The sequence below is a fragment of the Haemorhous mexicanus genome, chromosome 38, assembly GCF_027477595.1.
Source record: "Haemorhous mexicanus isolate bHaeMex1 chromosome 38, bHaeMex1.pri, whole genome shotgun sequence".
Lineage (NCBI taxonomy): Eukaryota > Metazoa > Chordata > Aves > Passeriformes > Fringillidae > Haemorhous > Haemorhous mexicanus.
In genome coordinates, this window is record NC_082378.1 from 559,950 (window position 1) to 577,359 (window position 17,410).

The 17,410-nt window shown below is 43.3% G+C and overlaps 2 protein-coding genes across 2 annotated transcripts; both read right to left on the reverse strand.

Moving 5' to 3' along the window:
• LOC132341313 (lysophospholipase D GDPD3-like) lies at nt 1-12,858 on the reverse strand. The gene is made up of 7 exons (XM_059872770.1): nt 12,587-12,858; nt 11,840-11,882; nt 9,987-10,122; nt 8,487-8,532; nt 5,025-5,143; nt 2,661-2,750; nt 1-252 (listed from the first exon to the last, which is right to left on the reverse strand). The coding sequence occupies exons 1-7, from the start codon at nt 12,723-12,725 to the stop codon at nt 1-3; spliced, it is 825 nt and encodes a 274-aa protein (XP_059728753.1). The 5' UTR covers nt 12,726-12,858.
• A 1,769-nt stretch (nt 12,859-14,627) lies between these two features.
• Nucleotides 14,628-17,409, reverse strand: BOLA2B (bolA family member 2B). Its single transcript, XM_059872823.1, has 3 exons — nt 17,253-17,409; nt 16,108-16,202; nt 14,628-14,915 (listed from the first exon to the last, which is right to left on the reverse strand). The coding sequence occupies exons 1-3, from the start codon at nt 17,316-17,318 to the stop codon at nt 14,810-14,812; spliced, it is 267 nt and encodes an 88-aa protein (XP_059728806.1). The 5' UTR covers nt 17,319-17,409; the 3' UTR covers nt 14,628-14,809.
• Nucleotide 17,410: the final 1 nt, after the last annotated feature.

Sequence of the window (17,410 nt, forward strand, 5' to 3'; positions counted from 1 at the left end):
CTAAAAATTCACCAAAATCCCGTTTTTAACCCTTTTTCCGCCGGGTTTTTTTTGCCGCTCCACCGGGGGAGGGTCCGAGGGGGTGGGGGAGGCTCGGGGTGGGGGGAGGGGCCGCACCGGTTGATGATGGAGGGCAGCGGGAAGAGCAGCGCGGCCTCGGGCAGCGGCAGCCGCGGGAGCAGCCCCAGGTACCAGAGCAGCAGCACCAGCAGCCCCCGCTCCAGCGAGAAGCAGAACGGGCATCTCCGGGTGCTGGGGGGGGAGGGGAGGGCGGGGGGGGAGGGGTCAGGGGGGGTGGGGGAGGGGCCTGGCCCCACCCCCACCCCGATCCAATTAAAAAAACCCGACCAAAATCCCCCAAATTTTCATTTTTTTACAGCAAAATCTCCCAAAATTCAAATTTTCCCACCCAAAACTGCCCGAAATTCCCATTTTCCAACTCCGAAATTCCCCGAATTCCCAATTTCAAACCCAAAATTCCCATCTTTCAACACAAAAACGCCCCAAATTTCCATTTTTCCACCCAAATTTTCCCCATATTGCCCAAAATTCCCGATTTTTACCCCAAAAATTCCCAATATTTCCCCAAAATTCCCATTTTCCCACCCAAAATTTCTCAACATCTCCATTTTTCAACCCAAAATTCCCAACATTTTTCATTTTTCCACCAGACATTTCCCCAAAATTCCAAATTTTCCACACAAAAATTCCCAATATTTCCCCAAAATTCCCATTTTTCCCCCCAAAATTCCCAATATTTCCCAAAATTCCCATTTCTCCACCCAAAATTTCCCATTTTTTCCCTTAAGATTGCCCAAAATTCCCATTTTTCTCCCCAAAATTTCCCAATATTTCCTAAATTTCCCATTTTTCTACAAAAATTCCCATTTTCTCACCCAAAATTGCCCAAAATTCCCAATTTTCCACCCAAAATTTCCCATTTTTCCCTTAAAACTGCCCAAAATTCCCATTTTTCAACCCAAAATTCCAAATATTTCCCCAATTTCCCCCTTTTCCACCCCAAATTGCTCAAATTCCCCCAAAATTCCCCCAAATTTCCATTTTTCCACCCAAAAATTCCCCAAATTGCCCAAAATTCCCAATTTTTACCCCCAAAATTCCCAATATTTCCCAAAATTCCCGTTTTTCCCCCCAAAATTCCCCAAATTCCCATTTTTCCCCCCCAAATTTCCATTTTGATGGCCAAAATTCCCTTTTTTCCCCCTCAAATTCCCCAAAATTTCCAAAATTCCCAAATTTCCTTTTTTCCCACCCAAAATTTCCCCTAAAAATCCCCAAAATTTCCCTTTTTTCCACCAAAAAATTGCCCAAAACACCAAATTTTCAACCCAAAATTGCCCAAAATTTCCATTTTCCTGCCAAAATTCCCCTTTTTTTTGGCCTCGGATTCCCAAAAATTTCAAAAACTCCCAAAATTTCCCATTTTCCAACCCCAAATTCCCCCAAAATTCTCCTTTTTCCCACCAAAATTGCCCAAAATTCCCGTTTTTCACCCCAAAATTCCCCAATTTTCCCCTTAAAATTCCCCAAATTCCCATTTTCTTTCCCAAATTGCCCCAAATTCCCATTTTCCCACCCAAATTTTCCCCAAATTGCCAAAAATCCCCAATTTTTACCCCAAAATTGCCAAAAATTTCCCATTTTCCGCCCAAAAATTCCCATTATACCCCAAAATTCCCATTTTTCCCACCAAAAATCCCCAATATTTCCCAAATTTCCCCTTTTTCCACCCAAACTTCCCAAAATTCCCATTTTTCCCCACAAAATTGCCCCAAAATTCCCATTTTTCCACCCAAAATTGCCCCAAATTGCCCAAATTCCCCATTTTCCTACCAAAAATTCCGATTTTTCCCACCAAACCCCCCAAAATTCACATTTTTCTTCTCAACATTCCCAAAATTCCCATTTTAAACCCAAAACTCCCCAATTTTCCCACCCAAAATTCCCTTTTTTTTTACCCAAAAATTCCAAATTTTCCCCAATTTTCATCTTTTTCCACCCAAACTTCCCAAAACTCCCCAAAAATTCCCATTTTCCCACCCAAAATTCCCCAATTTTCCCGCCAAAAAATGCCCCAAAATTCCCATTTTTCACCCCAAAATTCCCCAAATTGTTCAAAATTCCCATTTTTCCGCCCAAACTTACCCAAAATTTCCTTTTTTTTCACCCCAAAAATTCGCAATATTTCCCAAATTCCCATTTTCAACCCAAAAGTTCCCATTTTTTCCCTTTAAAATTGCCCAAAATTCCCATTTTCCCACCCAAAATTCCCCAATTTTCCCGCCAAAAAATGTCCCCAAAATTCCCATTTTTCCACCCCAAAATCCCCATTTAAAAATCACCCAAAATGACCCCGAATTTTCCATTTTTAACCCTTTTTTCGCCGTTTTTTTGGGGCTGTGGGGGTGGGGGAGGGTCCGAGGGGGTGGGGGAGGGGCCTGACCCAACCCCGCCCCTCCCCCACCCCAAATTTTTGGGGAAAAAACCCCAAAAAAATCCAAAAAAATCGCCAAAAATCGCTAAAAAATCGCCTAAAAAAATTCCATTTTTAACCCTTTTTTCGCCGGGTTTTTTTTGGCTGTGAGGTGGGGGAGGGGCTCGGGGGTGGGGGAGGGGCTCGGGGTGGGGGAGGGGCTCACGGCTCGGCGGCATTTGCGGAGGATGCGCTGGCGGAAGGAGGCCCAGAGGGTGATGGGGGCGCGGTCGAAGCTCCGGACCAGCGAGGCCACCTGGGGGTGGGGGAGGGGCGGTCAGGGGCGGGAGGGGGGGGGAGGGGCTGCCAGGAGGGCCCCTCCCCCACCCAGGTAAAAAAAGAGGAAAAAAAAAGATGAAAAATGGCAAAAAAAGTGAAGCGAAAATGGCCATAAATGACCCAAAAATGGCCAAAAAATGATCCAAAAATGGCCTGGAAATGACCCAAAAATGGTGAAAAAAAAAGACCAAAAATGACCCAAAAAATGTGAAAAATTGGCCCAAAAATGGCCTGAAAATGACCCAAAAAATGTGAAAAAAATGATCCCAAAATGGCCTGGAAATGACCCAAAAAATGGTGAAAAAAATGACTAAAAATGTCCTGAAAATGACCCAAAAAATGACCCAAAATGGCCTGAAAATGGCCCAAAAAATGGTGGGAAAAATGACTAAAAGTGGCCTGAAAATGACCCAAAAAATGGCCCAAAAATGGCCTGAAAATGACCCAAAAATGGACCAAAAATGACCAAAAATGGCCTGGAAATGGCCCAAAAAATGATGAAAACAATGACCAAAAATGGCCTGAAAATGGCCCAAAAAATGGCCCAAAAACGATTTTAAATGGTCTTGAAATTACCCCCAAAAATGACCCAAAAATGACCTAAAATGACCCAAAATAATGGTGAAAAAAATGACCAAAAATGGCCTGAAATGGCCCAAAAAATGACCCAAAAATGATCTAAAATGACCCAAAAAAAGGTCCCCAAAACGATTTTAAAATGGTCTTGAAGTGACCCCAAAAATGACCCCAAAAATGACCCAAAAATGACCTAAAATGGCCCAAAAAAAACCTCCCCAAAATGAATTTAAATGGTCCTGAGATGACACAAAAAAGGACCCAAAAATGACCCAAAAATGGTAAAAAATGACCCAAAAAGACCCAAAAAATAGGTACAAAAATGACCCAAAAATAGCAAAAAATGGCCCAAAAAACCATCCAAAAATGACTTTAAAATCACCTCAAATGACGCCAAAAATGTCCCAAAAATGAATTTAAATGGCCCTGAAATGACCCAAAAATGACCCAAAAAATAATCAAAAATTGACCCAAAATGGTCCAAAAATGGTCTCAAAAATGACCCCAAAAAAGGCCCAAAAAATGACATAAAATGACCCAAAAATAGTCCAAAACGGCTGCCAAAAATGACAAAAAAAAGGCTCAAAAATGACCCAAAAATGGCTAAAAAAGGACCCTAAAATGGTCCCAAAAATGACGCAAAAATGACCTTTAAAATAATCAAAAAATGACCCAAAATGACCCCAAAATGACCAAAAATTACACGGAAATAGCCCAAAAAATGACCTAAAGTGACCCAAAAAATGGCGCCAAAATGACCCAAAAAATGATCCAAAAATGACAAAAAAATTACTAAAAATGACCCCAAAAAATGGTTCTAGAATGACCTAAAAAAGGGCCCAAAAATGAATTTAAATGGTTCTGAAATGACCCAAAAATGACCCGGAAAAAGGTCCCCAAAATCACCCGAAAATGGTAAAAAATGACCCCAAAATGGCCCAAAACATAATTTTAAAATGATCCAAAATCACCCAAAAAATGGTCTCAAAAATGAAATTAAATGGTCCTGAAATGACCCAAAAATAATAAAAAATGACCCAAAATCACCCCAAAAATGGCACCAAAATGACCCCAAAAATGATTTAAAAATGACTAAGAAATGACCCAAAATTGGTCTCAAATGACAAAAAAAAGGTCCTAAAATGACCAAAAAAATGACCCAAAAGGGCCCAAAATTGACCCAAAAAAGGACCCTAAAAAGGCCCTAAAGTGGCACCAAAAATGACCCAAAAATGGACCAAAGATAACCAAAAATTCTTGGAAAATTGCAGAAAAAATGGTCCCAAAATGATCCAAAAATGACCCAAAAATGGTCCCAAAACAAACTCAAAATAACCCAAAAAATTGGCCCAAAATTGACCAAATTCGACCCAAAAATAGCCCCAAAAATGGACCAAAAAATGGCAAAAAATGACCCAAAATTATCAAAAATGACCCAAAAATGACCCAAAAATGACCCAAAATTGCCCAAAAATGACCCAAAAATGACCCAAAATTGCCCAAAAATGGCCAAAAATGACCCAAAATTGCCCAAAAATGGCCAAAAATGACCCAAAACTACCCAAAAATGGCCAAAAATGACCCAAAATTGCCCAAAAATGACCAAAAATGACCCAAAATTGCTCAAAATTAGCCCAGCCCCGCCCCCCACCCTAAGCCCCGCCCCTTTTATGACCTCATTGATGAGGTCATCGTCGTCGTCCTTGACCTCGATGCTGATTGGCTGCCGCGGGAAGCGCTGGAAGACCTCGACCAATCGGGGGATGCGGCGATCGCAGCCGGAGGAGAAAGAGCCTGGAGGGGGCGGGGCTTATTTGGGGGCGTGGCTTGTTGTGGGCGGGGCTAATTTTAAGGCCACGCCCCCATATATCGAAATTTCCGGGAATTTTGGGGTAAAAAATGGAAATTTGGGGGAGTTTTGGGGATTTTTGGGGGGTGGGGGAGGGGCTGAAGGGGTGGGGGAGGGGAGGGTTGGCCCAGAATTCCCTAAATTCCCCAAAATTCCCAATTTTCATCCCAAATTTCCCCATTTTTTGGCCCTAAAAGTTCCCAATTTTCAACACAAAACTCCCATTTTTGGGACCCAAAATTCCCCTTTTTTAACCCCAAAAATTCCCAATTTTCTCCCAAAACTTCCAAATTTTATTTCTCCCAAAAATTCCCCCTTTTTTCTCCCATAATTCCCATTTTTTCCACCAAAAGGTCCCCAAAAATTCCCATTTATTGACCTAAAATTCCATTTTTTACCCCAAAATCTCCAATTTTTAAACCCAAAATTTCCCCATTTTTAACCCAAAAATTCCCAATTTTCTCCCAAAACTTGCAAATTTTTTTCCCAAAAAAAATTTTCCCAAAGTCCCCCTTTTTCTACCCAAAAAGTCCCTTTCCCTGGACCCCAAAATCCCCCCAAAAATCCAATTTAAACCCAAAATTTCCTTTTTTCCCCCCATTTTCCCATTTCTAACACAAAATTTCCCAATTTTCCCCTTTTAGGACCCAAATTTTCAGCAATTTTCCCATTTTTCAACGCAAAATTTCCCATTTTTCCCATGTTTGGACCCAAAAATTCCAAAATTTTCCCATTTTTAACCCAAAATTTACCCAAATTTTCCATTTTTAGACCCAAATTTTCCCATTTTAATCCCAAAATTTCCCAATTTTCCCATTTTTCACCCAGAAATTTCAATATTTTCCCATTTCTGGACCCAAAAATTCCCCAATTTTCCCATTTTTAACCCAAAATTTCCCAATTTTCCCAATTTTGGACCCAAAATTTCCCATTTTTGGACCCAAAAATACCCAAATTTTCCATTTTTTACCCAAAATTTCCCAATTTTCCCATTTTTAACCCAAAATTTCCCAAATTTTCCCATTTTGGTACCCAAAATTCCCCAAATTTTCCCATTTTTAACCCAAAATTTCCCAATTTTCCCATTTTTGCACCCAGAAATTTCCCAATTTTCCCATTTCTGGACCCAAAAATTCCCAAATTTTCCCATTTTTAATCCCAAAATTTCCCCAATTTTCCCATTTTAACCCAAAAATTCCAAAATTTTCCCATTTTTAACCCAAAATTTCCCCAATTTTCCCAATTTTGGACCCAAACATTCCCAAATTTTCCCATTTTTAATCCCAAAATTTCCAATTTTCCCATTTCTGGACCTAAAAATTCCCAAACTTTCCCAAAATTTCCCAATTTTCCCTTATTGGACCCAAATTTTCCCATTTTTAACCCAAAATTTCCCAATTTTCCTTTTTTGGACCCAAAATTTCCTATCTTTAACCCAAAAATTCCCAAATTTTCCCTTTTTTTACCCAAAATTTCCCCAATTTTCCCATTTTTGGACCCAAAATTTCCCAAATTTTCCCATTTTTAACCCAAAGTTTCCCAATTTTCCCATTTTTGCACCCAGAAATTTCCATATTTTCCATTTCTGGACCCAAAAATTCCCAAATTTTCCCATTTTTAACCCAAAATTCCCAAATATTCCCAATTTTAACCCAAAATTTCCCAATTTTCTCTTTTTGGACCCAAAACTTCCCATTTTTACCCCAAAAATTCCCAAATTTTCCCATTTTTAACCCAAATTTCCCAAATTTTCCCATTTTTGGACACAAATTTTCCCATTTTTACCCCAAAATTTCCCAAATTTTCTCATTTTTGACCCAAAATTCCCCAATTTTCCCATTTTTGGACCCAAAAATTCCCAAATTTTCCCATTTTTAACCCAAAATTTCCCAATTTTCCCAATTTTAACCCAAAATTTCCCAATTTTAACCCAAAAACTCGAAATTTTTCCATTTTTAACCAATAATTACCCAATTTTCCCTTTTTAGGACACAAAATTTCCCATTTTTAAACCCAAAAATTCCCAATTTTCCCATTTTCAACCCAAAATTTCCCATTTTTCCGATTTTTGGACTCAAAAATTCCCAAATTTTCCCAATTTTAACCCAAAATTCCCGAATTTTCCCATTTCAACCCAAAGTTTCCCCCAATTTTCCCATTTTTAACCCAAAATTTCCCCATTATCCCATTTTTAACCCAAAACTTCCCAATTTTCCCAATTTTGGACCCAAAATTTCCCATTTTTAACACAAAAATTCCCCTGTTTTCCCATTTCTAACCCAAAATTTCCCCAATTTTCCCGTTTTTGGACACAAAGATTCCCAATTTTTCCCATTTTTAATCCCAAAATTTACCCAAATTTCCCATTTTTAACCCAAAAATTCCAAAATTTTCCCATTTTTAACCCAAAATTTCCCCAATTTTTCGCAATTTTGGACCCAAAATTTCCCATTTTTAACCCAAAAATTCGCAATTTTCCCATTTTTAACCCAAAATTTCCCAATTTTCCCATGTTGGACCCAAAAAAATCCAAAATTTTCCAATTTTTACCCCAAAAATTCCCAAATTTCCCATTTTTACCCCAAATTTCCCCAATTTTCCCATTTATGGACCCAAAATTTCCCATTTTTACCCCCAAAATTTCCCAAATTTTCTCATTTTTAACCCAAAATTTCCCCAATTTTCCCATTTTTAACCCAAAAATTCCAAAATTTTCCCAATTTTAACCCAAAATTTCCCAATTTTCCCTTTTTGGACCCAAACATTTCCCATTATTAACCCAAAATTTCCCAAATTTTCCCATTTTTAACCAAAATTTCCCAATTTTCCCATTTTTGGACCCAAAATTCCCCAAATTTTCCCTTTTTTGGACCCAAAAATTTCAAAATTTTCCCATTTTTTAACCCAAAATTTCCCAATTTTCCCAATTTTGGACCCAAAATTTCCCATTTTTAACCCAAAATTTGCCAAATTTCCCCATTTTTAATCCAAAATTTCCCATTTTTACTCCAAAATTCCCAAATTTTCCCATTTTCAACCCAAAATTTCCCATTTTTCCGATTTTTGGACGCAAAAATTCCCAAATTTTCCCAATTTTAACCCAAAATTCCCAAATTTTCCCATTTTCAACCCAAAAATTCCCAAATTTTCCCATTTTTAACCCCAAAATTCCCAAATTTTCCCATTTTTAACCCAAAAATTCCCAAATTTTCCCATTTTTGGACCCAAAATTTCCCAAATTTTCCCAAAATTTCCGTTTTTTCACCCAAAATTCCCATTTTTCCCCACCTGGTGCAAACGTCACCTCCAGGGGGCTCCGGTACGGGGGGAGATCCTGGGGAGGGGCAATTAACCCCTAATTAGCGCTAATTAACCCCTAATTAGCATTAATTAATGCTTCGTTCAAATTAATTAATGGTTTATTAGAGTTAATTAAGCGTTAATTTGGCTAATTAGGGTTAATTAGGGGTTAATAAGAGAGCAAATTAATATAATTAATTATTAATGTTTATTAATTATCCTTAATTAGTAATAATTACCACTAATTAACATCATTATGAACAAATTACCACTAATTACCAATAATTGTCCTTAATTACCATTCATTACCACTAATTTCATTCCCAAAATGATTAATTACCATTAATTAAATTACAAATATTACGATTCATTAACTAATCCAATCAAGCACGATTAATTACCCCTCATTAGCATTAATTAGCACCGATTAATTACCAATAATTAAATTCATTATCTAATCCAATTAAACACCATTATTTACCCCTCATTAGCATTAATTAGCAAAATTTAATTACCAACAATTTAATTCGTTACTAATCCAATTAAATACCATTAATTACCCCCATCACCATTAATTAGCGCTAATTACCATCAATTAACGCTAATACCAACTAATCACCATTAATTACCAATAATTGGCACTAATCACCATTATTTACTGCTCATTACTATTCATTACAACTAATTAATATTTATTACCACTAATTACCGTTAATTAGCACTAATTACCATTAATTTGCAGTATCAACCATTAATGACCACTAATGACAATAAATTACTATTAATTAAAACTAATTATTATTAATTTGCACTGTCAGCCATTAATGACCACTAATGACCATTAATTACCATTACTAATTGCTATTAATTTGCTCCAAAAAACATTATTCATCAATAATTGCCTCTAATTACAATTAATTTCCTGTAATTACCATTAATGAGCACCAGTAATTATCATTAATTACATTAATCTGAACTATCAACCATTAATGACAATTAATTACCATTAATTACACTCATTACCATTATTTTACATCAAATAACCATTAATCTCCAATAATTACCATTAGTTACAATTAATTATAACTAATTACAATTATTTGCACTATCAACCATTAATGGCCACTAATGACCATCAATTACCATTATTAATTACTATTAATTTGCCCCAATTGCCATTAATCACCACTAATTACCACTAATTCCAATTAATGACTATTAATACCTCCTAATTACCATACATTATTACTAATTGCCACGAACTCATCAGCAATTAATATTTAATTCCACTAATTACTGTTTCAATATGACTAATTATCACTAATTACCACCGACATCCATTAATCACCACTAATTAACTCTCGCTAATTAACCCCACACCCCAATTAATTCCCACCCTCATTACCCACTACCCCCTTAATTAACCCCTAATCACCCCAACCCCCGAATCCCGGTTCATTAGCGCTAATTAATCGCTAATTAATTGACCTTGTAATCGGTCTGGCGGAGGTCAAGATGGCGGCCGCTCTGTCGCGACAGCTCCCGGTCGTGGCAGACGACGACGACGCCGTCGCGGGTGCGGCGCACGTCCAGCTCCAGCCAATCGCAGCCCTGCGAGACCGCGCTGGGGGCGGGGCCACCCGAAAAGGGGGCGGGGTTAATATAGAGAGGCAATTAGAGGCCTTGGTGATAACAGAGGGGGCGTGGCCACAAGGAAAGGGGGCGGAGTTAAGATTTAGAGTCAATAGGAGGTTTTGGTGATAACAGAGGGGGCGTGGCCTCCAGAAAAGGGGGCGGAGTTAATATAAAGAGTCAATTAGAGACCTTGGTGCCGGCAGAGGGGGCGTGGCCACAATAAAAGGGGGCGGGGTCAGGATATTAAGGCAATTAGAAACCTTCGTGCTGGATGAGGGGGCGTGGCCACAAGAAATGGGGGTGGAGTTAAGATATAGAGCCAATTGCAGGCCTTAATAAAAGCTGAGGGGGCGTGGCCACAGAAAAAGGGCGGGGTTAAGGTATTAAGGCAATTAGAAACCTTGGTGCTGAATAAGGGGGCGTGGCCACATAAAAGGGGGCGGAGTTAGGATATAGAGCCAATTGCAGCCCTTAAAAAAAGCTGAGGGGGCGTGGCCACAGAAAAGGGGCGGGGTTAAGGTATTAAGGCAATTAGAAACCTTGGTGCTGAAAAAGGGGGCGTGGCCACATAAAAGGGGCGAAGTTAAGATATAGAGCCAATTGCAGGCCTTAATAAAAGCGGAGGGGGCGTGGCCACAGAAAAGGGGCGGGGTTAAGGTATTAAGGCAATTAAAAACCTTGGGGCTGAAAAAGGGGGCGTGGCCAAAGAAAAGGGGCGGAGTTAAGATATAAAGTGAATTGCAGGAATAAAGAAAAGCTGAGGGGGCGTGGCCACAGAAATAGGGGCGGAGCTTAGCTATACTGTCAATCACAGCCCCCACGCACTGTGCTGGGGGCAGGGCAAAAAAAAGTGGGTGGGGCTTAGAGATACAGTCAATTAAAGGCCTTGGTTCTTGTCATGGGGCGTGGCCTAAAAGGGGGCGGAGCTTAGGGATACAGCCAGTCAGAAAGGTTGGTGCAGGTGGTGAGGGCGTGGCCAAATGAAAGGGGGCGGGGCAAAGATATACAGCCAATTAGAGGGCTAAGCGCTGGAAGAGGGGGGCAGAGGAACAGGAAGGGGGCGGGGCTTAGCGATAGACCCAGTGAAAGCCCTCTAAATCCACACTGAGGGCGGGGCCACAGGAAAAAGGAGCGGGGCTTAGAGTTAAAGCAAATTAGAGCAATCTTCGATGGCGGTTGGGGTTGGGCTAAACAAAAGGGGGCGGAGCTTAGAGATAGAGCCAGTCAGAGCCCTCTAAACACATGCTGGGGGCGGGGAAAATAAAAAGGGGGCGGGGTTTAAATTTTAGGACAAAGCCCATGGAGACCTCACTGGTTCCAAGGAAAAAGGGGCGGGGCCTAGCGATAGAGCCAGTCAGAATGCTTAGAGCCGGCGGTGGGGGCGGAGCCATTGGAAAGGGGGCGGGGTTCAGATATTTAACCAATGAGAATCCTCCGTGCTGGCGGTGGGGGCGGGGCCACAGGACAGGACACTGCCCTTAAAAAATATGGGAGGGGGAAATAAAAGGGGGTGGGGACTCATTCGAAGTGGGCGTGGCTTTAATTTAAAAGCGCTGCGGCCCCTTTAAGACGGTCTCAGAAAAGGGCGTGGTCTTTTTGTGGAATTTAAAAGGGGGCGGGGCGAAATTCTTGGGTAATGCTGGACCTTTAAGAAAGAGGGAGGAGCCTTAAATGGGGCGTGGTCAAGGAAGGGGGTGTGGCCTCACTTCTCAAAGGCCTCCATGGTGTTCTCGATCCTCTCCCCCGCGCCTGCAGGGGTTAATTAGGGCTAATTAAGGGTAATTAGGGCTCATTAAAGTTAATTAGTGCTTAATTGGTTCCTTCTGACCTCACTGGCACACTCAACATGTTGACGCCCCGCCCACCCCCATGCATTTCCTTAGCCCCTCCTCCTCTCCATAACCCCCTCCCCCACTTTTTAACCCCTCCCCTTTTCTCTCACCCCTCCCCCAACAAGCCCCTCCCCCTTTTGCCCCTCCCCCTTTAATACACCCATTCTTTAACTCCTCCCCCTTAAGAATCCCTCCCACTTTAGCCCCTCCTCCTCTGACCCCGCCCCCACCCCAACCCCTCCTCTTTTAGCTCCGCCCCCTAAGCTTTACTGCCTTCCCACCCCAAACCCCGCCCCCTTTAGCCCCTCCCCTTCCCCTTTCCTAATTTAACCCTTTCCACTCAGCCTCGCCCCCTCCTTCTTTAGCCCCTCCCACTTTAGCCCCTCCCACTTTAGCCCCTCCCGAAACCACCCCTGCCCTTTAGCCCCGCCCCTTCCCTTTAGCCCCACCCCTCCCCCAATACTCTCCCACTCATTTCCCCCTCCCCAAACCCCTCCCCCCTCCCCTTTCCTAAGCTCCTCCCCCTTTAACCCCTCCGCCTTTAGCCCCGCCTCCTCTCGCTTGCCCACGCCCCTCTCCCTAAAGCTCCGCCAATCTCCAGGTAGCCCCGCCCCCTCTCACCTCCCCTGTGCGCCACCGCCCGTCCCGGCACTGCCAACCTGGGCCCGTCCGGGCCCCTCCGGGCCAGCGTGGCCACCAAAACTCCCCCGAGGGCCACCACAACCGCCCCGAGCGCCACCGCCAGCACCACCGCCGCCATGGCTGCCCTCCCGGACTGGTTTGGACTGGTTTGTACTGGGTTGGGACTGGTTTGGGCGTGGCCGCGCACCTGTCGCAGGTGTTTAAATTGGGGTGTGCCTCGGTACCCACTATGCAAAGCGGGAACATGGGATGCTTCCGCCTCGTTACCCACAATGCAACGCAAGGAGAGGAAGTTATTTCCGGGTTGTAAAGGAAATGCCACGGTACCCACAATGCACTGCGGGGAATAGAATACCAGTTGCCTCGTTACCCACAATGCATCGCGAGAACGGAGAAATTTTCTATGCTTTACTGGGAGAGGGCCCAAACTGGGAGGCCTGGGAGAAATGGGAGAACTCATGTCCATACTGGAACGACTGGGAGAACTGGGAGCGCAGCTGGAAGCACTAAGAGCCTAAACTGGGAGCATTAAGACTCAAACTGGGAGAACTGGGAAACCAAACTGGGAGAACTGGAAGCGTTCAGGAATTGGAGGTTACTTCCGCCTCGGTACCCACAATGCAGTGCGAAAATTAAAAAGACTTTTGCCTCGTTACCCAAAATGCACCGTGAGATACGAGAACCTGCGGGGGTTTGACTGGGAGGGGACCCAAACTGGGAGGACTGGGAGAACTGGGAGGACTCATGTCCATACTGGGAGCACTGGGAGCCAAACTGGGAGCACTGGGAGCCAAAACTGGGAGCACTGGGAGCCCAAACTGGGAGCACTGGGAGCCCAAACTGGGAGCACTGGGAGCCCAAACTGGGAGAACTGGGAGCCAAACTGGGAGCACTGGGAGCCCAAACTGGGAGCACTGGAAGCCAAACTGGGAGAACTGGGTGCCAAACTGGGAGAACTGGGAGCCTAAAGTGAGAGAACTGGGAGCCCAAACTGGGAGAACTGGGAGCTCAAACTGGGAGCACTGGGAGCCCAAACTGGGAGAACTGGGAGCCAAACTGGGAGCACTGGGAGCCCAAACTGGGAGAACTGGAAGCCAAACTGGGAGCACTGGGAGCCCAAACTGGGAGCACTGGGATCATTGCAGAAATGAGGGCTACTTCCGCCTCGGTACCCACAATGCACAGCGGGAACTAAGGAACTGACGGTCTCCAACAGGGAGGGGGCTAAACTGGGAGCACTGGAAGCCAAACTGGGAGCACGGGGAGGCCAAACTGGGAGAACTGGGAGCTCAAAGTGGGAGAACTGGGAGCCAAACTTGGAGCCAAACAGAGAGCACTGGGAACTTTGCGGAAGTGAGGGCTACTTCCGCCTCGGTACCCACAATGCACAGCGGGATAAAGAAGTCGCATCCGCCTCGGTACCCACAATGCACAGCGGGCTTAGGAAGTCGCATCCGCCTCGTTACCCAAAATGCACAGCGGGAACGAAAAAACTTCCGGGTGTAATGGCGGGGGGGGAGGGGCTCAAACTGGGAGCACTGGGAGCCCCACCCCTCCAAAACCCCGCAAATTATGCAAATTTATGCAAATCAACACCATCCAAAAGTTGTCCATAGCCAAGGACGACGTCACCGCTCCATGCAAATGAGGAGTCTTTGCTGCCTATATGCAAATTCATGAAAATCAGCCCTAATTCAAAGCTGCCTTTACCAGAGTATGACATCACCGCTACATGCAAATGACTGGTGCTTATTGCCTTTATGCAAATTTATGCAAATCCACCCTACTCCAAAACTGCCCTCAAGCAGAGATGACGTCACCATTACATGCAAATGCACTAATTAACACTATAACTATTTTTATGCAGATTTATGTAAATCATCCCCATCCCAAAGCTACCCTCGCCCAAGGATGATATCTCCGTTATATGCAAATGAGGAATGTTTGCGGCCTTTATGCAAATTTATGCAAATCCACACAGGCCAAAAGCTGCCTATTAAAGGATGAGGCCACCACTGTATGCAAATGAGGAATGTTTATTGCCTTTTATGCAAACTTATGCAAATGAGAGCAACACCTCCCCCTTCTTCTTCCATTGAAGGCTCTGAAGGGCGCGTGGCCTCAACCAATCAGAGCCAGGCTGCGTTAATTTATGCAAATCCATGTGAGTGAAGCAGAGCTGGGAGGGTTGGGTATGCAGATTTATGCTAATGAGCCACGCTCCGCCTCCCACTGCTCGGGGGTGAGGGTTCGCTGCTCCAGGGCGTGGATCCGGCCCAGCTCCTCCTTCAGCGCCTCGTTAACGAGCCTGCCAGGTAATTAACCGCTAATTAACACCATTAATTAATTACCACATCGATTAAACCGCCCTGATTTTAATACCCATTTAAACCCCGCCCATTCCTTATTTGAATGGGTTAAGCCCCGCCCATTTCCCCATTTCAGCCCCGTTAAACCCCCTCATTTACTAATAATTAATTCAATAATCAAATAATCTGTTAAGCCACGCCCCTTCTAAAACAAAAAGAACTAAGCCCCGCCCCACCACATTAAAACAATACGTAGGCCACGCCCATTTCTGCCTTTCAAAACCCATTTAAGCCCCGCCCTTTCCTTATTTAAACGTTGTAAGCCCCACCCATTTTCCAATTCCACTCATTTAAGCCCCGCCCCTTTCCCAACACAACCCCATTTAAGCCCCACCCACTTCCCCATTCCAACCCCTTACAAGCCCCACCCCTTCCACATTCTAACCTTTTATAGGCCCCGCCCCTTTGCTGATTTAAACCCCATTTATGCCCCGCCCATTTCCCATTAAAACCCCATTTAAGCCCCGCCCCTCCTGCAAGCAAACCTCACTTAAGCCCCACCCACTTCCACTTCTCAATCCAAATTAAGCTCCGCCCCTTTCCAAGTGTCAACCCCATTTAAGCCCCACCCACTTTCCCATTCTACCCATATTTAAGCCCCGCCCCTTTCACAACTTCAGCCCAGTTTAGGCCCCACCCCCTGACCAATCCCAACCCATTATAAGCCCCGCCCCTTTGCCGTTTAAACGCCATTTATGCCCCGCCCATTTCCCATTTCTTCCCATTCACTTCCAAATTCCAACCCTTCATATGCCCCGCCCCTTTCCAATTTAAACCACGCCCATTTGCCCATTCCAATCCAATTTAAGCCCCACCCACTCCCTATTGTAACCCTCTATAAGCCACGCCCCTTACCCATTTAACCCCGCCTCCTCCTTCATTCCAACCCAATGTAAGCCCCGCCCCTTACCTAATTAAAACCCATTTAAGCCCCACCCACTTCCCCATCCCAACCCTTTATAAGCCCCGCCCATGCCCCATTTTAACCCCGCCCCTTTCCCCTTTCTGACTAAATTTAAGCCCCGCCCCTTTCCCATTCCAACCCCATTTAAGCCCCACCCCTTTCCCTAATAATTAAAAATCCCAGGCCCCTCCCCTTTCAGGCCCCGCCCCCTCAGGCCCCGCCCCCACCGGTGTCTCTGGAGGGTTTTGAGGCCGCGGAAAATTCCGGAGACGACGAAGACGCGGAAGCTGCCCTGGCACAGCTGGGGGGAGTCCTGCACCTCCTGCAATTAGCGCTAATTAACGCTAATGAGCGCTCGTTAGCCCCGCAGAAACCCCACAGATATTAATTAGTTAATTAATTATTATTTAGGTGTTGTTATTTGGTAATTAATGGCTGTTAAATGGTAATTGTCACCCTTAATGGCTTATTATTCACTAATTAAAACACCTTAATTGCTAATTAGCATTATTACCACCCAATAATCTCTATTTATAATCAATCCAGTTATTAATAAAACCAATTAAAGCCCTCAGCAGCTAATTAACATCTATTAAATGCTAATAGATGGCTATTAAGTGCTACTTAGCCGCTAATAACCACTAATTATCACAATTTTGGCAGTAATTAGCACTAATTAACACCCATTGCACTCGTACTAAAACTATAATAAAATAATTATTAAAAACCTTAATAATTAGAATAATTAATACCCTAAACACTAATTCACATTAATTAAAAACTAATAGCAGCCTTTAAACACTAATTATAAGCCATTAATCACTAATTAAAACCGATTAGCCGCTAATTAAAACCTCTTAGTCTCTAATTAACACTTTTAAATCACTAATTAACTCGTCTTAATTACTAATTACCACACGATAGCCACTAAATAATATGGCCAACCTACTAATTAATAGAATATAATTGCGAATAGGCAACCATTACATACTAATTACCAGGAGATATGTGTTAATTAGACGCTTATTAGGCACTAATTAAGTAATTTCTAAGATTAAAAAAATGTTCATTACACTGACTAATTAACCCTAATTAACTGATAACCCTCACAGCCGCTTTTAATTAAGTCCTTATTACCCCTCTATTTCCTAATTAACCTTTTCCAGAACTAATTAGCCCCTCACAAACCTCATTAATACACTAATTAACCCTAATAAACACTAATTTCCACTAATTAACCCCTACCCCTGCAAATTACCGACCCCCAACCGCTCATTAACGACCAACGCAGCTAATTAACTCCCTACCAAGCCTAATGAACCCGCGCCTGGAGCTAATGAGCGGTTAATTAATTAATTAGGTAATTAATTACCACGTGCTCGGCCTGGAGCCGCTCCTGGAGCCGCAGCCGCAGCTCCTCCGCTGTGGGAGGCTCCATTTCCGCTTCCGCCTGCGTCACTTCCGTCTTGCGCGGTGCCTTGTGGGTACCGAGGCAGAACCGGAAACAGAGCCCTGTGGGTAACGAGGCAG